The 27,252-nt window shown below is 35.1% G+C and overlaps 1 protein-coding gene across 1 annotated transcript in view; it reads left to right on the top strand.

Moving 5' to 3' along the window:
* Positions 1 to 27,252, top strand: part of SBF2 (SET binding factor 2) — a 320,494-nt gene that overhangs the window by 220,471 nt on the left and 72,771 nt on the right. Inside the window, exon 21 of the mRNA XM_075163145.1 lies at positions 19,607 to 19,675. Coding sequence (XP_075019246.1) covers positions 19,607 to 19,675 — 69 coding nt within the window. The remainder of the gene's footprint in view (positions 1 to 19,606; positions 19,676 to 27,252) is intronic.

The following is a 27,252-nucleotide window of genomic DNA, read 5'->3' as shown; positions in this document are numbered from 1 at the left end:
CAAAACGTGTTCACAGACTTCCTCCTCCCCTCTATGTATACGCGTATGCATGTGCATACACGAGGCACAAGGGTGATACAGATCTATATGCCTGCTGTATAGAGAAAGATGTATACATGTATACACATAAGTATAAACTCAATAGTAATGTAGAAGTTAAAATAATCCCCAAGTCCTGCTATAATCGGAGCAGCATGTTCAGTGTGAATGAATGTGCATCTCAAACATACATCTTGAGGGCTTCAGTTGCAGGGAATCCCCTGGTTTGCCCCAGGGCTCTGGCTGCTAATGTGAAAAGGGATCAAAAATGCCAAAATAAAAATGTAGTAGTGTCTTCCTTTCTGTTGATGTAACTTGCCATAGATATAACTTGTTTTCTAGACTGCAGGGTGTGGGGATATTGGTTATGCCTTCATTATGGTTCTATGGAGTTAACAGAGCAGGATTCAGCCTTGTTTTAAGGATTTCTGCTAAATTTTTTATTACAAGTATCAAATGATAGAAGGGTATTGGTTTAAATGCAAGAATAAGCAGAAATACACGTGAGCAGCAGTGCCACCAGCTCCTCTGGCTGGTTGCAGCTCTGGGGCTCGCCATGGGGTTTCCAACTGCGGCTGTGACTGGCTGGAACCGGCTGGAACCGGCTGTGGCCGGCCCAGGGTGCCCCGCCGCCCCCTGCTGCCCACAGCCTCGGTCACGCCCTCAGAGGGGTACTGCACAATCGAAATCAAGGCCCTGAAGCAAAACAGCAGCAACAAAAGTAGGTATGTTAAGAGCTGTGATGATCTTGAAGAGTTTTAGCATATTTTAGCAGATTTTACATGGCATTTACATAGCAATGTAGGCATTTTAGGAAAAAAAAATAGGGTATAGTATCCAAACTACAGACAGCTGGTTTCAGTCAGGTCGTTATCGGGCTTACAGATAGATAAATAAAAATGTAATAGCCTTTTGGACACAAACATAAGCACTAGAGCATCAGACACTGAACGAGGGTGTCACATGAGGTAGCCCCTGGCAAGGCTAAGGAGGGTGGTACAAACCCACCCGTCCCGGTTGGGTCTCTGGGACGTTCATCTGCTAGAGCACTCTTTACTCTTAATGGGCGTCTCCTGTCACTGGCCTTTGTTCAGTCCTCCTGTATTTGCAGGGCATGCTCGCGTGTGTTTGCTCACACATAGGTATCTTACCAAAACCGTGTAGCTTCTCAGAGTGTTGACGTGGTAGGCTCTGACTCTCTTAAGTGTTCATTACTGTTAATTGTGGCCTTGTGGTTGCCAAGTGTTCCTAATAACTCTGTGTTCTAAATATTTTTGGTCATCTTGATGAAAAGCAGACATGTGCTTGTACGCTACTCACTGCTGTAAATAAAACAAGTCTGGTTTAGGAATTGTCGTTACACTGCTGTGTAGTTGCTCTCTAGCCTGCCTGTGAAAGAGATGGACTGATGAAAGGTAGTAAAAAAAAAAAAAAAAAGGGTTTTTGATGTTGGAAGGAACAGGCATTTTGCTAGTAGAATAAGTTACGTGAAATCAGTGACTTCTGTTTTTTCAAGTTTTATATTTAATAAAAATATGGAAGGAACACATGGAATTTTATTTTCATTTCAAATTTTATGTATGTATATAATGTGTATTTCAGTACAGGTACATGATCCCATACAGATTTGTGTATAACACTGTTAGGTATGTGTACCTGCGCTTAATCTGTATTGAGTGTCATTTTATGTATGCAATAAGTAACAAAATATTATACAGTATTGATGTACTCTGCCCATTCAGTGAATGTACCTCTGTGGCCGCCCATATGCACATGTGTATGTAGCTTTAGTTCAGTCTTTTATTACTAAAATGAAGGGCAAGAGTTTGTCTGTCTAACATAGTCTCACTCTGGTCTTCCCCCCACCCCCGTGCTTCACCCTTCAAATAACTGTTAAACTGAGGTGTAGTAGAGGAGCTGAAGTGGAATGCTTCTCTGCTCTGCGAGCAAGGTGTGTGCTCCTTTGATCACTGATGGTACTTAACTTACCGGAAGAAACGTGCCATATAGAAGACTCATTTGTTGTTTCTATAGAAAATTTTATGAAGTTGTCTGTTTTTAAATGTTTTATTTTGCAGGAATTTGCATAAAAGTTACCAGTGGATGGCTGTAAGATCATCATCTTTATTTATTTTTCACATACAGTCATTTCTAAAACAGAACATTGAAATATATTTAAAGTCTTCTAATCATTTGGTTGCTATAATGTTTATATAATCTTTGGTTTAAACAATTGAAATCTTGGCAGCTTGTATTCAAAAATTGAAGTGTGATGTTGAGATAAATACCATAAAACACAAGCCAGTTCTGGGGTTTGTCAATATTTTGTGTAAACTTTGATAAATGCATTAATATGACAGACATAAAATAGTGAACATATGTGGCACTTTAGAATGATTTGTAAGGAAAAAAGCATAAGAATCGATTTCTTTACAGTAATAGACCCACCTCTCCTGTTACATAAGCAAAAAGTGTGTGAAGTTTAGAACAAAAACACAAAATAAAGGTGTAAACAGAAGAATATTTGACAATCCACATATGTTGTAAAAAATTCTTGCAGCTGTTGACATTCATTTTCAATATAATAGCCCAGATTTATGACTTACATGAATCGTTTTTTAGGATGCATGGGAAAATGCCATGTAAGCATGCTATAGTGAAGATTACTTTTAGTAATTCCCCCCCTGCACACAGTCAGGGGGCAGGCTTTGGTATTTAGTGATCCAACAAAGTATTTAAAAATAACTTCACTTTATATCTATCCATAAAAAACCAACCAACCAACCAGATAACAGAAACCACCCTACCAACCCCCTTCCCCACCTCTCCCCACAATTCTTCAACTCTAAACTCCAAAACTCCACTTAGGAGCTAGGAATTAAAATTTGAATTGCATGTTTAACAGTCTAAAATCTCACACTGTTTTTGAGTGTATCAATAGAACTAATTTTCTATCTAGATTATTTGACTTTTAAGGACAAAAGCAACTTATTATGATGAAATTAATTCCTCTGGTCAGTTGAATACCTTGTAAAACCTTTGCTTTCAATGTTAATTGATTAAACATCACTTTAGAGAATATATATCCTTTGTTATACCTAAATAAGTTGCATACAATTGGCATATAATATTCTCTATCCCTTCCAGGTGTATGGAATGAAATATCCTACTAGATCATCTCTTACTCTAACTGTAGTAATGATAATACACTTAAAATCAACCTGGACTGTGAGGATGCTATGATTTTCAGCACTTCGTTAGAAACTTCATCTTTTTCCTTATCTGCATTATAATATTCTGTCTACCTCTGAACCATAGGCATCTGAGTTTTATGTATTGTACATGCCTTCAACAGTACTGATGATTTTAATTCTCAACAAGTTTTCATTTTTCTTTACTTTTAATACCTTAATGTAATTGCTAATATTTTATATATTTTCCTATACTTTCAAGTCTTTCAAACTTTTGCTTCTGTAAATATCATGCATATCATTTTCCACTTGTGCAAGTAAATTAGCATTAGTACAATCTAGATTCACAGATGGCACAAAATATGATGCTATGCACAACATGTATCTTGATCAGTGTCTTGCCTGTGTGCCAGCAGAAGCTGGGATTCACACCCTTAAACCAAGTAAAGTCTTTACCGAATAATTTTTTTTTTATTAGAACAGAGGCAAAACAGTTATTGTTTTGGACATTTTTCTTCTTATGAAGAGAAAAAAATGTTAATGCAGGCAAAGCCAGTGGACTAAAATGGCCTTTAATTTATTGTTTTCAGGCCAAATTCAGGATTCTAGACTATTGATTTCATTGGAATTTAGCCTGTTATATTTATCAAGTTAAAAGGTATAATTGCTTTTGTGAAAAACAATTTAAAGGAAAATATGTATTTTAATGGACTATTTTGGAGCCTTGCCTTTGTCATTTGGGAATAGCTGGAATACTAACCATGTGTGGTTCTGTTTAAAAGCCACAGGCCACAATGACGGTTATGTTAACACAATTTGTTACTCAGCCTCTGAATTGCATGTGTAAGAAAGTCTTAGACTTAGATCCTGACTTGATTATGATAGATGACTGTTATCTTCTCAATCCCCTATCCATTTAGCCTCCACCCCTGCAGAGCCAGTTACCGTGTAAAACATTTTCTGTGAAGAAAACTTAGCTGACGGTAGGCTTGGGGTTTTTCAGTTACTTTTCACAACCTCTCAGGCATAGTTAGTAGACCAGCAGTGTGGCATGGATCAAAACGTGAAAACCGTAACTACAGAGAAAATCCAAACCAGGATGCTGAGAGGTGTTATGAGAATCACTTTGATTATCGATATTTCAGCTAAACTTTTACAGAGGGACTTAGACTGCCACATGCATTTTACATGTGCTCATTGCAAAGAACTGCTTCAGGATAATTTGGTATGAAAGTACCATTGAACAAAGATTTGAATTCTGTCAGTCTTGTCTAATTTCTAATTTCAAATTGAAGATACAACATGCATATGAAAACAGTAGGCATCAGAACTAATTAACTTAAAATCAGTCCAGCAAACCATAATTAACTATTCCAAACCATAATTCTCTATTAATGAAAAATTGGCTTATGGAAAGATGAAAGATCCTACCTGAAGTCTACTCAGGGTGCCATTGGTGGTGTTCGCTCCCGACTTCAAACCAGGGGGCATTCTGTGCTTCAAAGTAAGAACAGGTATACTAAAATATATAAGCATTCTGATTATCTCTTTTATACAAACATTCACTTTCTTCAATAGCCTATTTGAAAATCATCTCATCTGAGATCACCTAGGAGTAATCAAAACTGTGGGGAGAACTGCTGATTCTCCGATACTTTTTTCCACAAGAGCACATTAAAGATTCTTTCTATAGCCAGAAATTTTCTGAATATTCCACAAACATTTTTGAGGTTACATGTTGCCCATTCAGGTTTTATCGATCTCCATAAATACTGTTTTTGGAGAAGGGCGTTAGGATTTGTTGAGGGGGAAATGACTTTTTTCCCAAGTCAGCTTGAACCAAATAACGTTTAACAAATTTACTCAAGTCAACATATTTTTTTGGTGCACGTTGTTTCCATAACAGTTTGAATTTTTTTTGTTTCAGTTACTAATAATACATGCTCTTGGGAGCATGAAGAGAAACAAATAAAGATGCTTGCTAAGAGGGAGAGGGAGTATTACAGGGAATGTCATATGTTCCCTGTTACCTCTTGGTAAAGGGACTATGTTCCATATTTTCCATCTTAACAAAAAATTAAAACCTACAACTATCTCTATCTAATTTTCAAAATTTGAAGCGTAATTATGTACTTAACAAGTTAAAATGAACAAGTCTGTAGCTCAGTTTTCCGGTCAGTAAAAAGAAGCTGACCTTAAAGGTCCTTGGGGATAGTTGAAATTCTGGTGGACCCTGTAATCTCCATGTTAGTGATGAAACATCTTTGGCTACTCAGGCAAAAGTGTAATAAGAAAGAAATAATGAACAAATTCATTTTCAATGAAGTAATTTTAAGTCATAACCTAAATACTTTCAAAATTCTCCAATAAAAGTTTTCCTGAAAAAAGACTTTCAAAAACTTACTGAAAAGACTAAAACCAACATTTGATCATGAACTTCAATATCTAGTGCAGAAACCTTGAGCTTGTACCATACCACTGTAAAGCTTGGTTCTACCACAATTTTGTACGACTATGTGGCTTTTTTAGAAATAAAAGCTGAAGTACTTATTCAAAAATGAATTTTGGTTAGCAATGTATGCAAGAACTATAGTGGTTAGCAGTATTTAAAATCCGTATTATTAACAAAAAATGTTGATATATTTCTTTTCCTAGTCAGCATGCAGCTTTCAGTTCAGAACAGATGCCCCTGGAAGCAGCTAAAGCAGTGTTCTCTGTGCTTTCTCGGTCTTCTTTTTATTCTTTTCTATATTCTTTTCACTGTGTCTGGTAGACATCTTTTGGCAGTCATTTTTTAGCTAAATATTAAATTCTCCAACCTTTTTTTTTTTTTTTTCCCCTCATGACAGACAACCAACTTTACTAATCATTATTACAAAATAGTTGAATCTGTTGACTATGTTTAGGAAATCATATGTCAGTAAAAGACTTATCTGGAAACCTTTTTTTGAAAGGTTTTTAAACTTTCAGCAATTCAACTGAGAGATGTTTCCTTAATTTAAGATTTCTTCATGTCTTGATTTGAGACACTATTGGGTTACGGGATGTCTACGTATTCCAGAAATTGTTTCAGTACTGTAGACTCTGCTATGATCATCTAATGATTACCAGTATTATCATATAGATTTCTTTTATCTCACATCAGTGATTACTGGTATGCTAGTAAAAGTTGGCAGGTAATACGCTTTTCTGAGTATTATATCTTTAAATATTTTTTTTTTGTTAACTCGGTGTGTGCCCAGATGAACTAATCATATTATTTTAGGTATACAAAAGATTCCATTCATGTGTTGATCTTGCTAAGTTCATTACCGTTACAAGATGAGATGACGTAATCCTTATTTTGTTGCGTACTGGCTGCAGTGCTGCCATTATTAAAAACTAACAAAATAAAAATGCAACACATAGTATATCTCTGTACTTAACTCATTCAGGATGAAGATGGAGGATTTGGGTCCAACATTTAATGACAAGGTATTTTCTAGAGATTTTCATCAAAATCAGATGTGCAGCACCTCCGTGTTATTGTTACAGCAATGGTGAATTTTGGCTGACACTTAGCTGTCGTATTTAAGGTCAGAATAAAATCATGTACTTCAAAGGCAATGGTGAATTCTTTTGAAAATTTGGGAAAATATTTTTGTAGTTGCATACCAGATACTTGGTAAATTATCACAAAAAAGTAAGACCTTTTATCTTTGAATTCTTGTAACTTGTAAAAATTTATCAAGTTTAACAAATTTCTTAAGAGAGCAACTGTATCTAACTATTGGATATATACCTTTCTTTAATACAGTAAATCTCACCAGACATTTTAGCTTATATAAAATTCTAGTGCTTATCAGTCAGCCTTTTACCTATTTTATTTCAAAAATTAACATAAATGTTTAGAATCAGCTATTGTAAGAGAAAAATACGTAATTTTCCCTTTTTTGTTATAAAAATACGGTATTACAGATTACTGCTGAGCAGTTATTCCCAGCTATAGAGTTAAATGAAAATACTATAATCTGGTCTAAACTTCAATGATAACCAAGGGAGCGGGGGGAGGAGAGAGGTTGTTTTGGAGAAGAATCAGGCTAATGTAAATATTTAGTAATTCTTTACTGTAAATAAAATATAACAGATAAAATCAATTGCAGATTGAACTATGAATGCAAAATGGCGAGATAATTTTTTGACAATATATAATATGTGTAATGTTTGCCTACAGTGACAGAGGAGCTTTGTCTGCTCAGAGGGGGAAGGCTATTATTAATCCTCTACTCAGTTGTGGTGCATCAAAATGATTTCCATTCACACAATCAAATCCTTGGGATGCATCAACTGGCAAGATAGCTTATATTCTGCACCTTACTGAAAATGCAGCAGGTTTGCTATTCAGTTCATGTGCCCTCATTCAGGTGGATCCAGTGGTACTGCTGCAAGTGCCGTGTTGTGTGTTTGCCATCCTTCCAGGCTGACTTAATCTGTTTCCGTACTATGTGCTCTCAGGAATAGTTTGGACTGCACGTCACTACCCTTCCTGTACACCGCTGCATCATCACATTCACGTGTCTCGCTCCACAAATGGGCATTAGTATACTACACAGAAGCATTGTACTGTGCTTGTGCATTGATCTCTCTCACTGTATTAATATAGAAAGCCCAGATCTTTATTATTTATTATTTTATTTTCTGTGGAGAGGAGAAGGTTCAAAGAAGAAGGAGAAGGATGGTAAATAAGAGTATTTGAAATTTTTATTGAATTGTTGACTAAGATCACCTAGCAGGATGTCTCACAGTACTGAATCAAAAGCTACACTCTTAAATCTCCTTACAAAACAGCAAAGAACAAGATCCAAAATTTCAGCAGCATAAGGACCTTGGACAAAATGTGGCCATGGGACACTAGCATGGTACTGAAAGAGAAGGCAGTGGGGACTGTGGGATTCATGTCAACTCCGATAGCGAAGGTCTTCCTGAAAGCCTAAGGATTTCTTTGCTACTTAGAACTGGAGGTAAGATAAAAGAACTGAGAAGATGGTGAAATGTATCAGGATATCTGCTCATATTTCTTATTAGGAGGAGCCACAGATTAGAAATATTTATCTTTTGAGTCATCACATTTATGTTTATTGTACATGGCTGACAGTTCATGCTGATACAGTGTGTTTCATTCAGTATACACCCTAAATAATGCCACGCTGTCCAGAAATTAGCTATTGATCTTCAGTATTCTGTCCTGCGCTCATTTGGTAATTTGCTACTGCCTTCTTGGGAACTGGAGTCTTGATGTTTTTAGGATGCCAAAGCCATTGCTAATGCTTAAACTTCTCACTTTTTATTTTCACTACCCACTCTTCTTTTTTCAGCCATTGCAATCTGGCTCATCTTTCTGAAAGCTCCCAATATGAATTGTGTGAAAGAAATTTCAAACAGCATGAGTGTAGTTGGGACTTAATACTTCACTAATACTTCACTGTACCCCAAGTTGCCTTTTATGAATCTTTTCATTGCCATTTACTGTGCTTCCATAGCAGAACTCCGCTTTCTGCATGTTTCCCTAAGAAGAACAAAGCAGAAAGGTGTTTGGAGTAAAACCCTCAGGAAGGAAGATCAGATAGCCTAGGAGAAGATCTGTCAAGGTTTTAAAATGGATTAACTGGCTAACCAAAAGCTGTCAAAGACGGCTGTTTCTGTGGTTAGTTAGCTGGATGTTGCTACTAGCAATAATTTAGGCGGCTGTGGAATAGAAAAGGATCATACCAAGATTTCTTAAAATTTGCATCAAAGAAACAGTTTTGCTGGAAGGCAGTGCTACAGCAATGTTCCCTACTACACTTCTGCTTCTTTGGTCCACACAGCAAGCTCAGGGATTTCTTCTTTCCTCTAGTAGAATTTGCTGTGCAGAACTGTTTTTACAAAGAACAGGAATTTGTTTCAAGGACATCCAAACATGCCTCTTCAACTAGATGACAAACCAGTATGTTTTGGGAGCTTACTTTTTCACTTCTGTAACCAAAGTCGGAGGAGTTACTTCATGGAATTCTAACCTTCAAATTTCCTGGAGCCATTTGAAAATCCCAGAGAAAAGTATCAATACAACAAGTTCTAATACTGAAAGATTCAGGGGATAGTTTTACAATTGCCAGTTCAAAATTGTTTTACTGTTTCTTCCATTGTCTTTATTTATCTCTTACAAAAAATGCTTCACATTTGTTTTCACTTGTATTCTGAGAAAAACAAACACTTTATTAACATTAAAGGAATCAATTTTTAATAAAAGTTTCATAAGAAACAGTTCCCACATCTCGCATGCACTTATCATACTTGTATTATTGAATCACAAAAAAGTGTAAGATTTCAAATAAAATCTGTATCCATATGAAAGAAGCTGCTGCCCGTGCACTGGAAAGTACAATCTGAAAATACTTCACATTAAGTTAAATAAAAATACTGTATTTTTCTAAGTTTTCTTTTCCATAGTTTAAATATTTGTGTTAGAATATATCTGTTTCATTGATGAATGTTATCTTGGAGGGAGCACTTTACTAAATCAAGCAGCTCTTGAAATCTCTGAATCTCTTGGGTTTTCCAGGCTTTGCAACAACATTCTTCCTTGATGACACAGATTTGATGTGTTAATCAAGATGGACACTGCTCTACAACATGCTACCTAATCACACACAATATATGTCCTTCAGTTTCCCGAATTTGCTTTAGGTATTCTTTTCTATGAATCATTTATCCTTTAAAAGACTTTATCAGCCAGGTTATAAAGCCTTAAATTTGCTAGGAGTTTTTTCTCCAGAAAAATGGGATATTTCTGATAGTGGCTTTAGTAGCATGATTTTTTCATGATGTGGAATGAGCCTATTCTGATGTTGTTACAAGGTGGATTTTTGGATTAAGCAACTTGTATAACAACTTGTATTAAAGTTGTTAAAACTGCAACTACTCTTTGAAACATAACAGAAAATTTACATTCCAGACTATTAAGGAACTGAGAGGTCTGGCAGCAGGGTTGGCCACAAGGGATTTTTGGTTCCGTCAAATTCATCAGCGCAACTAATACAATGCGTCATGTGTGCCTAAGCATGGAAAAGCCCTTGCTGGCTGAATTCAAGATTCACAACCTTATAATAAGAATAATTACCTCAAAAAACCCACAAAACTCCCCTTTGTCATCCTTGAAATTCTGCAGCCATTGCAGGTCATCCCAGAAATATCCTCTTCCAGCAGCTGACACTTGTTTCATGAATCCAGAAATGGGAGCTGCACGAACAAAGCTGATCCAAGAAAACTTCTTCCAGAAGCAGCTGGTCATTGTCATTCTTGTTGTCCTTTGGTGCAGCTGTACACAGACAAACTGGTGCCTCTGCCAAAACTGTAGCAAAGGTTCTCAGTACTATCAAGGTTGGTGTAGAAAAACTGAAGCTGTCCAGCAACAAGATGTCAAATACGTATTGAAAAGAGACTCCCCTTTTGGCAGTTTGTGAAAAATGCGTCTCCCAGAGGCAGTGTTACATCCACACAAATGTACTTCAGTTCCCAGGGGCACCTGCCAGAACCTGCGGATGCGTTTGGTGTATGTATATATTATTAAAAAAAAAAATTGGCATCAGCTTTCTCTCCAATAATTTTTGTCTGTGCTGGTTGAGCATAGTGTTTTCTTTTTATATACTTACTTAGTTCTTCTGCGCTTCTTTCAGTTCTGCAGTCTCCTGACAGTTTCCATCTCTTGGATGAGATCCTTAAACTCTCTAAGTGTTCTGTTGTTTTGCCCCTGCTGTGAGTATATCTCTTGATGAGACTAATGTTTTTAACATTTTTGACTTGCTACAAGATATTCTTCCCCCTCCTATCTCCCATCAGTCTTACACATCGTTTCCAGTTATTTACTCTTTACGTCATGTATTTCTTTGAGAAACTTAATGTCACTACTGTAAATCTGTTCACTTCTTCTGCCTGTTGCTATTCTTATGCTTTTTTTCTGACATCAAGGTACTTCATAATATTTCCATTTCCTCTCATGTTGAGTGCCTGTTCAATTCAACTGCAATATTATCTATTTTACCAATTCCTTGGAGCTGTCTACACTGTACAGAGTTTGCTGATATCTGCAAACAGCAACAAAACAAGGTAATTCACTTTGCACATTTTTCTTAATTTTAGGGCATGGTCTTGGTTTGACATGTATAACACAGCACGTGGTTCCAGGTGCTGTTCATATGTTGCTTATGGTTTTGCATGGAGTTACCCTGTCCCTTGTGCAGAACTTAGCATTTGTCTTTGTTGAAGTTCAGGAAGTTTCTTGTCAGTCTCTTTCTGACAGGCTGTGATGCCAGTTAATAGCAGTCCTGCCCTCCAGCATATTTACCACTCCCCCAAATTTGGTGTCATCCAGAAATTTGATGAAGATGCATTTCATCCCATTTTTCAGTTGTTAATGAAAACATTAGGTGGCATTTGCCACAGTGTCAGCACCTGAAAACATGACTTATAACGACCTGCCTGGAACCATTGACCACTGTCTTTTGAGTCTGATGGTGCAATCAGTTTTCCACTCCTCCATCTAGACCGTATCTCACTAGCTTGCCTACAAGGATACCAAAGGAGCCTGTGTCAAAAGCTCTGTTAAAGGCCAAGGCAAATGAGACGTGCTGCTCTTGCCTCAGCTACAGAGCTTGTTATTTCATCATAGAGATTGATCCATTTTCCCTTGGTCAGCCTGTGCTTTCTGTTCTCAATCAGTTTCTTGTTCTTCTATGACTTGCTCCCTACAGTCCAGCCTGTAGATCCCCTGAATCTGTTCCTTGCCGCCTTTGGGGTGTTCCCAAGCTTTTATTTCTGTTTCTGCAGAAAATCAGTTATAATTGACAAAGTACCTATAAGAGACTAAGTCTCCCAAAGGGAAAACATTGGGGTTCAGAAGTTCTCTTTTCTAACATGTATCAGTGAGGGTTATTAGCATAAATAAAAAATTATTTTGCTGTCACATGATATTCAATGGAAAATTTTCAGTGAGCCCTACTTCCAAGTTACATTTCATCAGCCATTGTTTGTTCAATTTCTCCATAGTGAACTAAACCCAGAATCTTTTGGTAATTGATTTGAGCTGAGTATCGACTCTTTGCATTTCAGAAGATAGACTTAAAATTCCATTTTTATCCAAACAATCTTTTTCTAAAGCAAAAAACTGATTTTTCAGTGAATCACTTTACACACCCATAGAAATCTGATTTTTTTTTTAAAAAAAGGTGTTAATTCCTGTTAAGTTGTAAAAATTGCATAGAATGTGCACTGATGATGTGATGCATTTCTATTAAAAGTATATAAAATTAGAAAATCGCATGAAACTTGAAGAACAGTAAAATTAAATTAAGCAAGGTGAATCTATTCTTACATGTTTGAAAGTTTGTGACTTTGCTTATAATTTAGGAGAATAGGCGCTGCTGCGCACCGAATGAATGCTAGAATGCGTAAGAATGTGTGCTGTGTGGACTATATTGGAATATTGCATCTATTTTAATAGTTCTTCTAATATTTTAAGCGTTTTTCTGTTGTTCCTTAACTCAATTAACCAGGCTGTCTGTAAAGTGGTTTACAAAGTATCCTGTATTTATGTTTTGCAATCACTGCATAAGTGCTATGGTCTACCAGGGCTTTAGGAGTACATTGCAGTCTGTAGATATATTATGAATTAATCACCCCTTTCCAACTGAGTAGTTAATGGATATTGATCACTGTTTTGTCATGAATTGCAATGTATTCTATCATTTGAATGTTGTTTGTCAAATACTTTTTACAAATTACTGTGCAGGACCTTGTATCACAGCTGGTGTAGTTTAAGGTTTGGACAGAGTCACTGTGAATGAAGCCCTGCTGTGAAATAAAAGTCAAAAGGCATCTTGGCATCCCAACCATTTCCTTGGGAGAAGATTACAGCCTCAGTATGTTGAACTTTATTGCCATGGGCCTCATGACAGTATTCAGAAACATGCATGGCATTTCTGTTAAAGAAACTCAGATGTGCTTAGACGCAAGGGATGGCATTCTTGTGTTTATCAGTATCTTGCAAAAAAAGTTAAATGTTTTTACGGTTTTGGGGTACAGTAAAAATACAGTGAAAAATGTGTAATTTATGCACATAAAAATTGAGGGTCTTGATTTCCTAAACATAATTTGTTACGAGAGGGAGGAAATGACTAATCTCAATCCTAGACGGAATTTATTGAGAGAGAAGGGGGGGACGGACTCAACAGCTCTTCTTTGAGTAAAATGTTGTTTCTTGTTTTGGCTTGCTCTGAGATCAAAAGTACAACGGAGCTGCATAGAGAAAATGTGCTGCATTTATTAACTTGTGAACATGTGGAGTAAAGAAAAAGGAAACTTAAAAATCCATGAACATTATGTGCGTATGTAATTCCATCTAAATTGCATCAATTGAATTCTGTCCCTTATACCACTACGTTTCAAGGACAGACAAATTATGAGAATTCAGGCCAGGTAAAGACAAATATGAAGCTCTTCACGAAGTAAAATCCTTCTAAAATGGAATTGGATCTCCTGCTACCTGGAATGGCAAACCTACAGCATCTTGCATCCTATTGCTGACATGATAGGTTCCTTAATGAAATGGTCATTATGAAGGCTCCTAGTCAGGCAGAAAGACCACAAAGTCAAAACAAATTGGTGAGGATTTTTCTGGGTTGCGTGCAGTTCCTTTGTCTTCTGCAGTTGCAGTCGTATGAACGTAATGGCCATAAAGGATGAAGAAAGTATTACATCTGGCATAATGCAGAGCACAGGTGACGTCTGTCTAATATGGACTTTGTGTTGAATTACTGCTATCAGATAGTAACCAGGTAGCAATCTGAGAAGTTGCTCCTCAAAAGCCCGAAGTGTGATTCTGGTCAATGTTAAACCTGGAGACAATAGACAATAAGAGTGTACTTTTTTTTTTTTAATTTACTGAGAATCACTGCAACAGTGTTTAAGTAGAACAAAAGTTAAATTAAAAGCTTCAGTTAATGAGTAACGCACAAAATGTGCTAGGGTAATTTATGAAGGAAGAGGGGTTTTGTGAGTTAATAATTTTGAAAGACTATACATATCTTTATCAAAATGAGAAATTTTAAAAGTAATGAGAATTACATAAGGCAGTATATTCCAAGTTTTGAGTGTGTTCTTGTAGTTCTGCTGTTAGATAAGTCCACAGGTAGTCAGCTATATGGGCCTCCTAGGTATGTCTGTCTTCCATCCTGTTTCTCAAGTCCCAGAAGAGTTGCATTTAACAAAATTGTAGCTGTCTCAGTAACGTTTGATTTCACCTTTGGTGACAAGAAAGAAGAAAACTTTGATCCCATTATAAAGCAGAGCAGCGGCTAGCAGTGATGTTAACTTCACTAGGCAAAGCTGTGTATGAATGTTAGAAAGAAAGTAACTGTACATTAATTTTCACTGAAAAAAACAATTTTGCTTATGATTTCAATAAGAAGATTCCAGACTTTCTTTTGAAGTTAATTATATGCTGTTAGTAATAAGTAATGTAAGTAATTAGTGTAATACTGGCATTTATTCCAGCAAAATATGTCATTTTGACTATTGCTCCAGATGATGGCTTTATCTGTGGAGTTAAAACTTGTAATTTAAATACTTTTAAAAGTTACATTGGAAATTGCAAATAGGACTATGCTATTTTCACCTTTCTTTCAAGGCAGCATATAATTGTATTAGATATAATCAGTTCATGGTGAAATTGTCGGTTTATTTACTTGGATTTTTAACTCAGCTGAGACTGAATATAAAGGACATTGGTCGTAACATTGATTAATGTGGAATAGGTTTTCTTTGATAGAAACTACCATTTTTAATAGTTCGATTGCATTAATATTGTACTTATATATGGATGCATAAACTTTATTCAGCTTATCTAATGAAAATGAATGATTTTTCTAAAATCGGCTCATTAAAATTCAAGTTTTGATTACACTGCAGTTCTACATGGTGAATCCCTATTCCTTTTAACAAACAAAGCATTTTTTCTAAACTGGACTGCTGAATTCTCTTACTATGTTAGACAAAAAGAATAGTCTTGTATTTCCAAAATACAAACTGCATCAACAATAAAAATTCTGTGATTCAGTAAAACTCTGCCCACGTAATATATCTGTAACAATAACGATTAAATCCTGGCATCACTGAAATAATCTGTTGAGTTTGGAACCAATATTTCACCTGTAATTTGTAGCCAATGTACTGCACATAGTTTATAGTTACCTTACACATGCTGATTTAACAATTCTTGTCTTAGTGCTTTAAAAACATATGAGACTCTCAAGTTTCTGGCATTTTTTTCTTGATTCATTATGAGCTTAGTCCTGTATGGTGATGAATGCTCTTGGTCTTCATGAAAATTGACAGCATTCAATATTTCTCAAGAGGGACAATGCAGCATTGAGAGTTTCTTTAGCAGTATTTTTAAGAGAGCATACATGCATCACACTGTACTGCCAAAAAAGTATGGATCAAGAGCTGCCATGTTTAGCTTTTTAGTTTGAATGCATTTACTGCATGTTACGTTAATTTCATACGATAGTCAGGCCTGCGGGTAATTCCATTTATTTATAGTGCTGCTGAATGTAAAGCAAGATTGGGTCTCAAATTTTCAGCATACTCAGATTTCTGTAGGTTATTAAAAATGTGGTGTCTGTCTGAAAAGCTTACTGCCCAAAGCAGAATGTGGTTTAACACAGGAAACATACTGTATCAGCTAGCAATTAATGAGAGAGACTATCAAGATGGATTTAAAAAGAAAATTGCACTCCAGATGTTATCAGATATTTAATACATCTTTTCTAGATTTTTATCGTGTGACTAAGAGAAAGTAGGAATCTCTACGTATCAGTTGTTATTTACTGTTCAGGAAGGTACGTAAGCTTGTGCTTAACTGTCACTGTGCTTCACTGACTTTGGCTTGCTCTTGTAGTCAGTGGAGCATCAAAGGAAGCTTAAGGGTGTTGAATCTGGGCCTGCACCTTCAGTAGCAGATCAAGGAGGAACCTTTACCTGGGGTGGCTTTTCTTAGATGTTCATCGCTAGGATCAGATTGTGGAGGGCATCTCAGCTTAACAATGACATACAATGCCTTGTTTTCCAAACAAAAGTTCAGGTCAATACTTGTTCTGAAATCGAGAGTGAGGAGAAGAGTTGCCTTTCCTCTCCAGTACCAGAAGCCTGAGCCACCTGCCAGATTCCAAAAGCCATTGATGCCTCACCAGATACTAGCAGTCCCATGCATCCATCCAAGCGATCAAAACCTATAACTTTCTAGCTGTCAATTCTGCAATGTAATGGCCATATCTAACCACCAAAGTTTTGCTGTATATTTAAACTGAGCGGAACATAAAGTAAATCACATGTATTATCAAAGTGAGTAATGTAAGGAAAAACATTCTCTTTTTATTACTCACTTGTCAATTCAGTATAGCAAAACTATTTTAAATGTGCATGAATTCCTGTAACACTTCCAACCTGCTACAGAGTTCAGCAACTATCTGAATATATGATCAGTATGGCCAAAATAATGTGCCAGGTCTTCACTCAATTAGGCATGGATTCAAAGCAGTACTCTGCACATGGCATGGTGGAAGTCTGTATTTCACTGTCATACGACACTGTTTTTAGGAAATTAATTTACTGAGAATAATTTTTGTTCCCCAGATGTATTTCAGCTTCATTTGTGCAAATTAGGGGGAACAGCTTTAATTATTTTATGGTATTTGATTTGTCTACTTCTGTAACAGTAGTGAGACGTATTTTTCAGAATTGGTAAAGATGTTATTATATATAAGGCAGCTGGATTACTTTGTTTCAGGAGTCTAAATTAATTGTATACATACATATGTGACATTTCCAGTACTTTGGTTTGCCTGTAAAATTGGGAAGCTAAGATTTCAGTGCAACGTCTCTGTTATCTATGGCATTCTGTCTTGCAGCTATAAAGCAGACAAACAATTAATTTCACTATTCTTAAAGCAGCAGTATTATACTTTATTCCTAACCGAGATAATTTTAAATTTCTTGTGATATGCTGAAGGAGAAAAAATACATTATATATAATACTTCCATACTACAAGTCCAGGGGGTACTCCTGACATAGAATATGTGGAGAATTTCATACTTGCAAGAAGGAATGGAAAAATAATCTACTGTGTTGTTTATGTGGTGATGATATATATCTTTGAGACATATGTTAGCTCTTGGAATATTGAATGCTCTCTAGGTGAAGATACATTGCGCAGTTTTTATAAAGATATTTTTATGTATATTTTGGGTAAAAGCCAAAACTCTTACAAATAATTTGAGCTAAGGGATTAAGTAGATAACTTGAAACAATGAGGATGGGTCATTTTATACCTGGTTATAAATAAGAACATACAGGAATAAGATATGTATTTCTTTGAAAACTATTGAGCATTCCTAAAGGTTGTAACGTCTCATTTTAAATGGGAATTTTTCTGATTAAGTGAAAAAATACTAACAATATTTATCATATCTTAACACTAAACTACAAATACATGTGCTAAATTCCGAATGGGGCTTATGGATATGGGTAACAATAGGAAATGCAGAAATTGAAAATGAAAAGCAGCTGAGGCTATGTCCTTTAGTCTTACTGCTCTGACATCTTACAAACTAATTTGGTTTTTTTATATACATGTCACAATACTGAAAGGCATCATTAAAACATACATTGAGTTTCTCAGTGTCCGCTTTTCTTACTGTTTTTCTCGACCAGATTGGAATGTGTTATGAAGTGTGAGCACTTGCACTACTTTTGTTTTCCATGAGCAGTTAGCATAATGCATTCATGCAGAGTTAGACATGTTAAAACCTTCAGTAACTCTGCAGAAATAAAGCTTCACATCTATGAACTTCTTGTACGCCTTTTCAGAATACATACGTAAGTAGTTTTGTAAATGCTACTATATTTAACTGTGTATGGACATTGGTATTGTGTTTAGGTGAGCTTGATTAAAGTAATAGAAGATGAAGTATTTGTTATTGGAAAATCATAAGAATGAAATGGAGTTTTAAAGTAATGAGAAGCAAAATAGTCTTGTGATGAGTTTTTTGGTCTATTGTTTTAAACCTGCAGTCCATAATCACTCAGCAGCCATTTAAGAAAGAAGAGTGAGATGAATGCACATACCATCGTAATGATCCTTAACATGATTGTTCCTGTAGTGCAGATTTTATATTTCTGCTATCACAGTTGGCTGGTACCAAGTTTTTGCTTAGTTGTCATGTTTTAGAGAACTCTGGTATGAGATGAAGGCATAAATGAAAAGTCTGGCAGAGGAACACTTAAGATATTTCGATTTTGGAATTTGGTCAGATGTTATAGATAGTTAATAGGAGTGTGGTTTGAGTTGGAGGGTGGCTGTTGTAAGAACGAATGTTAAAAATATTGAAATGAATTGTTCAAATGGAAATGTTGTTTTGCCATTCAACAAGGGGCACAATGGTGATACATTTGTCTGGTAGAACTGTGTGTGTTACTGCATTCTTCAATGTTGGCAAAAAGAGCTAATGAAAAAAATCTAGTCACTTAAAAAAAGTATCTTTTTTAACTCTTGTTGAGTATTTTTTGTTTTATGTTTTTAAAAAAGTCTTAAAAATTCAAGTAGTTTGTTTTTTAAATATTAAGTTACATACCAATTCTGGTTTCTTTTAAAAGACTTCCGTAATAAAATCACTATTTTCATCAGTGCAATTACTAGTTGATTTACTTTGGCATACGCTTTTCAGCCTAGAGAGACATGAATGACACACTTGACTGTTGAATGAGGCATTCTGAGACTGTGAAGAGAATGGGTTTTCATCTTCTTTTAAAGTTGTGCCAAACTTTTGTAGAGGCTGTGGAGGTGATTATTTCATATTAAATAAATGTCAGTTTCTTTGTGTAAACTTTTTGAAAGTACATTCTTTGGTCATCACATCACTTCCATTTTAGTCAGATTTGCTGTTGACCCAAATGGAAGCAAGCTACCTTTTTATTGTTTCCTAAACGAGGAATACTTTCCTTTTTATATGTAAACTATGTTGGTGAAATTATATTTCAGAAATGGGATGAGAAAGCTGCTAATAAATTCCTTAAATGGGAAGAATCATAGCAATACCTGTCTAGCAGAAATTGAGGAAAGATATGTATACCTATACACATATGCACACACATAAATATATGTTATTCTTACATGCTATCAAGTGATTAAAAGTTACATTGTGTATAGGAAGGATATCAGAGGGACTCCATGAGGCAGAAATGAAATTATAATGCATAAATTGAAAATGGTTTTGCTTATTTTCCTCATATGTTTTTCTTGAAGGATTGTTCATCTTCAGAAGAATATAGCATTGCTGCAGCGTTGCTACCCCTGACAACTGCTTTTTATAGGGTAAGTTTTTATTGAAAACCACTCCTATTTTGTATTTTTTACATTATGTACACTGTTATAATGAAGGAAGTGATGACAGGAGATATATGGCGGGTAACTAAAATTGATTGATGGCAGTCTTTTAGTAGGCTATTATGGACATCGCTCCAGAATTACACTTACTGATGTTGGGTGATGATGATTATGGTAAATTTACCCAGAACTAAATGCAGGCTTATGTGATAGGTTAGAGAATTATCATTGAATTATAACTAACCACTAAAATAATTGAAAATAATAATTTCTGATGTTATTGTGTAAAAACTGTTTATTGGAGTACTTTTTTGTTTAATTTGGCATGTTAAGCGTTGGCCAAAAAGTACATGTTAAGTTTTCAGTCTCTGTAATTGTTAACTTTGGAGAATATTATGAATGGCTTGATTTAACTGTATATTTGTTTTCAATTTCTTGTGGTTTCTTTTTTCTTTTCTTTTTTTTTTGCATAGTGGTTGATAGTGATAAAATATAATATGATAGTAAATATGAAAATGTAAATAATGCAAATTCTGCAAGCAATTATTTCAAAAGCAGAACTTCTGTAGTATGGCTGTAGTTATTTCAGTGTCCCAATACAGTAGCATTTTCACCAGTTCTGGTTAGCTCACGTGCCACTTTTTAGGATGTACATATCTGAGGAGGTAAGAAGTTCAGAACATGGACTTGCTTGCAATATTAAATAATCTTTGTTTAATGTGAGTATTGTTACACAACCCAGTTTGGGAAATAAGTGTTTAATCATTGGTAATTGGTGCATCATGATATTGCAAAGTAGTAGTTACTGTGACAGTCTTGCTAGACATTAATAACATGATAGAAATTAAGAAAAATACAACCTTCCATTTCTTCAGATGGTGTATGAGGCATTTATGAGTAGCCATAAATAAAATGCAAAGAGATTCCTATTTTAGCTGAGTAGAAACTAAGGTTTCTGCAACAATAAGCTGAGAAATCAATCACTGCTTTTTAATTTAAACTATGCATTCTAATTGAACAATCTCTGGTTGTTTTAAACTAGAAACAGATTCTGTGATGTAGTTTTTAGAATAAAAAATGTGGAACTTTTACCAGTCATAGAACACAGAAACATCTGCCGAAGACGAGAGCAATCTTGTCAGTGTCATATGCATAGAAAGTTTCTTGAAATCTCCTATTTAAGCCAGTATTTACTACATATATAGAGCATAAAGTGGTAGGTTTTCTCTCTTCTAATTTTTTGAACTGTGAAAAAGTTTTATTTAAATGGGCTTTATTTTAGAGCTGTACATAATACCCCAAGATTGCTTTCTGGAAAGAGTCTACAGAGTATTTTCATTCTAGCGTGTTGAGACATTACATTTTTCTATCCCAGCAAACTTTCTCCCATCTTTAATTCCAAGTTCGTCTTTTTCTATTCCCTCTCTTTTGAGTCCTTGAGTAGCAGAATTGGGAGTTGTTTGTGATTTGTTGCTGCCACTAATACTTAATTTGGAGAAAGAGATAACGAGCTATAGAGGTTTTCCATTTGCCTATTTTATTCTTGCAACTGCGTTAATCTTGCATTATGAAGAAAGATTGACTTCAATTTTGTTTTATTTTCTGATTTTTAGTTCCTTTAATAAAAATGGCCAAGACAGTCTACCTAGCCCTTTACATTTAGAGGTACAGAGAGCATTTTGGGGAGTTGTAGCAGTTTGTTTAGATTCCTCATTTGGTAAAGTTTGATCAAGTAGGAAAAAAAAAAACAACAGTAAAAACCCACTTTTTTTTTGCGTGGAGTATCATGAGTGTTGAAATAAGCTTAAATAAGTTTTAATTTCACAATCAAGGAGAGCAAGAACTGGATTGAATATAGAATATCTTTAAGTACTTCTCTACACTTGTATTTTTGGTAGGAGTACCAAGATCTCACACCATTTCTCTCACAAAAAGTTCTCTGAAATCTTTTGTGTAATAACCTAGTTCCACGCTCACTATTTAACTCTAAAGCTATATACTCAGGAAACTGTGAGTCCCCGGATGTAAGAAGCATGGTGATTTTTTTAATGTTCCAGACCCGAATTAAAAATTAAAGTAACCTGACTGTTAACTTGCAAAAGCCATCTGTTAATGCATAATAGAAAAAGAATTTTGTTTTTCCCGGATCTAATCCTCAGGTTCAGTGATGGCTCCCTTTGGTATGTCCCATTAGATACAATTCTTTGGCAAAAGTACTTATTTTGGTATAAAACTATTCATACTAAATGCAAACTGATGTGTTATTGAGAACATAAGATCAGTAGACAAACTTTGCAGCGATTAGGTGAAATTAAGATTAACAGTTTAAGGTTCTGTTTGGAATTTGAGTAAAAGTGAAACTTTTGGAGCATTTTTCAGCTTCTCTAGAGGTTTTCAAAATTGTATCCTAGACTAGAGTGAGAATGTTCTACCTGGCATGAACCTGTATAGGAGTAATGTTCTGTATCAGTAGTCTTAAATTAAGAAAAATGGGTGTCATTTTTCCGCCCCATTAACATTAACTTTGGAGGGATTCCTGCTCTAGAGTTATACTAAACTAATGTTCCTCTTCCCCTGTTTTGGGAAGAAATAATATCAAATCCCGCTGCTTTATTTTTCTCCCTTGAGCTTCCAGCTTTCTAGTGTATTAACAGTTTATAAGTTCTCTTTCCACTGGGTTTCCCTGTACTGAATTCTTAGATAGAATGATTAAAGTTTTGTTGCTTAACACAGCATATTGCTGTTGGGTCTCTGATAAGTCCAGAGGAATGTATAAACTAAAATTAAGGTCATTTGGGGGATTATTTGTTTTTTATTAAAATACCTTCAGGAAAACTGGTATGTTTGCACTGTCAAACTATGTCATGGCCTTTTCTGCTTGTCAATTTTATTTAATTACCATATACAGTGTAGTTTACACACACATGCACACACACACCACTTCAAGCTGCATTTCATTTTTCTGTAGGCAGAGCACAGGTATTCCAATACTGTTGCTTCAACATGCAGAACTGTCTTACCTCTGCTATAAGTGTGATTGTGTTTATGCGTTCCAAAAAATGGTGAAGTAGTGCTTGGCAGTATGTACTTGTTTTTATTGATGTTTCCATTATCAGAATACTATGTTTAATGCCAGCAGCATATTAAATATTATTTCACCTAGCCCTGTTGAAACTGCATAGTGTTCTTGGTAACCAGGAATACACAGGAATTGTGAATCTAATAGTGACGCAGGTTTTCATTTGTGTGTGGTATTACTGCCCAAGTGGTATTCCAAATCGAGTTATCAGTGAGAAAGCCCGTAGTAAATCTAAAAATGTTGTAGAGTTATATCAGTCAAATATATATTTTACCATTTATGTTTGCTATAGCATTTTGATGGGAAATTATGATGGGATTTCATGTCACAACATTTTATTGTTAATGTAATTCCTGTTGCTTCAAATGAAATAATAAAAAGAAGTTATACAACACCACAGTTTCTTTGTGAAAGGACTATTGTGTATATGAAATGTTAAGTTTCATTTTATTTACCTAACACAAAGCAGAGCACTAATGAAACAATTACCTGTTCTTCCTAAATAGCTTTACTGTACGTGACCACATATAGTGCAGACACCAAGTGTTTGAGGTGTATAAATAATGAGAAAGATGTGTTTTCATGTGAGTCCAGCAGATGAAACCAAGAAACTGAGTAGTAAAAGAAAGATACTCCTAGAAGTGATATTGGTAAGATTCTGGAATGGTCTTCTTATGAAGTAGTCAATGCTCTAGCCTTGAGGTATTTTAAAATATTCTTGGGAAGACAGTAAAAAACTTATAGAAAGGAACAAGCTTGCATGATCTAACAGGTCTTGTCTTAACATCTTTGCTTACGTAAAGATTAGTCTAGGGTATTTCTACATATATCTAATTAAAATAACAAGAATCATCACCCTGTGTACAGCATGCTATCAGCTCTTGGGGTGTCTAGTGAAATTTCAGAATTCCAACTCCTGAAGTTTGGTGCGTGATCTGTTGTGAAACTTGATCGGGTAGGATTTGATTGCACTCTAACTCATAGCTGGTGGGATTATATTCATAGACAGGAAGTCAGTAGTGGTTGCATATTTGTGGCCTGGAGAAATAATTGAATTTTTCTAGAAAAAATAGTCACAATGATTTTTAAAAATTTTAAATATTGGACATGAGCTGTTAGCAAAATGTGACTCATCAGTGACAGTGGACTTTGGTGTGTACTGTTAATGTCACAAAAACAAACACATCTTTTGCTTCTGGGTTAGAAAAAGGTTTTAGTTTACCATTAGTAATAGTGTTGGAATTTTGTTTAAAAGTGAAACAGTGTAAATAAAATGTATTTATACATGAAGATAAAAGAATTTTTCCATGTTTTTTTGGTACGGATGACCCATGCTTATTTGGTATGCAGTCATTTTTTCTGTGTATAAAATAGAAATGTAGTATTTCCTGGTGCTGCAGAAAAGAGCTCTTTTTCTGCACGTGGGAAAAAAGGACAAGATGAAAAGGACATATTTTAATCATATTTTCATTTTATTAACCCATCAAGGAAGACAGTTTGACAATCATGTAATTGGCATTGTCAAATTCACAGGATTTGGATACTCCGTTTCAATTATGTCTCTTTGCCAAGGTGGCAAGCTGTTGTGTAGACTATGCTGCATTTCTTGAAGGTTTAGGATGCAGCAAGAGTGATGATCAATGGCAGGCACCAGTTTCAGCCCATCTGCTGGACAACAGGCAGAGGGAGCAAAAGCTCTCTTCCTCACCGCTATTCCATGCAAAGTCACAGTCAGAGTCCACTTCTCCATCTTCCCTCCCTTTTCAACTAAGGTGATGTTTGGCAGTCTGATCAAACATTCTTTCTTGCATCCCTCAACTATTGCAGAACCTGAATGTGCAGATTGTAATACAATTTTCTCACTTTCAGGGGATTTTTTTCAAAATTCTATAGTTAAAATTTTATGCTTAAACAGTGTATAATCATCCATGTTCTCATACCTTTCTAAGGATATTCTACCACATCTACCACATAGTAGATAGTAACGCACTTGGAAATTTTTGTTATTTGGCATTGAGAATTGACAGTTCTGACCACCTGTGTTTGAATAAAGGAAGTGGCATAAGGCATAATACAAATATACTATTCTGAAAGTAAAGTTTTTTCTCTGTAGAAATGATGAGTGGACTTCCATATTTTATGAACGAGCATTTTTTTAAATTGCAGTAGCCAGAGCAGTATTATTTTTCAGAATCACAAGTATTTCATTTAGATTTCTGAGTCAGTTGTTGTTTTTAATGGCTTGATGTACACTTGGATAGTGCTGATCTAGTCTCAGGAAAAATAACCCAAATGCAGTAAACTGTCTCACAGATTGGATATATTACGTTAAAATTGACCTTTGTCATTTAGCATAATTCAGTGAGATGCATTGGAGACTGCTTCATAATTTTTATGTGACTAAATTGGGAGGGATGGAGGGAAGGATTGATCCCCCCCCCCAATTTTAATGCTCGTAAGCCACCAAATTTTGAATAAAATTTCAGTTCGATACTGATGCTAATTTTATTCTAGAACTTGCAATGAAATATCAGGGAAATATTTTGCAGACTAGGGCTAACTGAAATCCTTAGGGTATGCTATTGTTTGGCTGTTCACCTGCATGTCTGTCCATTTATCATTTGTACTCCATACGCTTACGCCTTTCTCCGTTGAGAAGGAAATAGAATTACATAAAATAGGAGAATTGCTTTATTCAGTGTTTTTAAAAGATTACCAAAATTTGGTAAATCATTTTATTAAAACTTTTGAATATAGTACAGAACATTTATTCAGGTCATCTTAGGAATTATTCTAGTAGCATTTTTGAGGTGAAAAAGATGTTAGTACGTGTTTATTGGAAGTGGGTTTTGTTTAAATTTGTTTAAGGTTTTTTTAATAATCTTCAAGGTGAGTACAAAATTGCGATGTAAGAAAAAAATTTGAAATTAATGATAAAATGTGAAACTGGAGGTATTCCATGTTAAGACACCAATATAAATAATTCTAATGTTTTCCACAATGAAATATATATGTTCTTTTGCATAGCATAATAATAAAATGAAATTAATTTGAGTGTGTACTTTCCTAGTTGAAATGAATTACCAAGTTTCAGTAACAGTTATGACAGATGTTCAATGGAAGAAAGCCTTTAGACCTTGAAATGCCTAAATAAATGACCACTTTACTCCAGAGCCTGTTAGGTGTGGGAGGGATTCCCAGTTATAAGGATAAGGGCTTTCTCTGAAGATTAAAGAGGCAGTACTAGAGAAATTCAGAGTAGTTTATCATACTTTAACTGTTACCATCAAACACTTTTCCAGGAGAGACCCAATTCAAGGTTAATTATGTAACAGAAGCATCATAATTTGAAATGTGCTCTCTCTGGTATAGCATCAACTATGAAGTCGCAGAGAAGCTACCTAATGTGAAAGGCTGATGTGAAAATCTATGATGATGGATGAAGAGTTGATTCCATTTTTATGTCTTTATCAGGCAAATTCAAACAAAACAAAGTTAGGATCAGCTGGAATAAGTGGAATATTGGTCCAACTGTACTCTGGAAAACAGTGGAAAATTTGGTATTAACATTATCTCTGTTACTTTATAACAAATAATAATATATTAGTCTTTATTTTAGAATTTGTGTAAATGCCAGGGAACTACATAAAACTATTGGATGATACAATTAATTTTGAAAAGCAAAATTAGTGGGGTTTTTTACATTTAACTTGAGTTTTCATTCTTAACTTGTATTTCTGCACAACTGCGATTGGCCCAAGTAATTCTCATAAATGTCAGCATGCTGTTAGCCTTCTATAAAGCTAGGAAGACTTTCTGTAATGCGTTAGCTTTCTATACTGAAATATTTTCATTCTTACATCTAGTTACTATATTTCCTTCTAAATGTTTGTCTTATTCTGATGTGCTTGGGATGAAATCACTTCTACTTTAAAATTCTCCACTCTTGAATTGCTGTCTTTAATTTAGGAAACTCCCATCCTGAAAGACTTCCGTTATTGTCTTGGCAACAAGTTTTGTCTGCTTCCATTAATTTTCTTCTTGTATCTCTATTTTGCCAATTCTGATACTATATTAGTCTATGGAAATGTTTTTGTAACTGAAATTGTATTAAATAAAATTATTTTTAATAGTATACTTATTCTTATTTATCCATTCTCAGAATGGTAATCCCTTAAATGTAGCAATACATTAAGTTGTCTGCTTAAAAAACAGCGAGAACGTGCCTGTATCATATAGTGGATACTATGGAAGAAGCTGAACTACAAAAGAAAATATATGTAGGCAGACTTTATGTCATTCCTATTTTTTACATATCTTTTCTAAAACAAACAGCAGTGAATTTAGGGACATCACACAGGAGAGAAGAAAGCTTTTTCTGCAGTACTTCAAGTGAAGTAATAAGTATCAAAAGAACATATATTAGCTTGCATCATTGGATTTTGCTGTTCTTTCACTATCAGAGCCCTAATGCTTCTTTATATCA

This window comes from Calonectris borealis, chromosome 14, assembly GCF_964195595.1.
Source record: "Calonectris borealis chromosome 14, bCalBor7.hap1.2, whole genome shotgun sequence".
Lineage (NCBI taxonomy): Eukaryota > Metazoa > Chordata > Aves > Procellariiformes > Procellariidae > Calonectris > Calonectris borealis.
The sequence above is the reverse complement of the archived record's forward strand: the minus strand, read 5'-3'. Positions and strand labels throughout refer to the sequence as shown.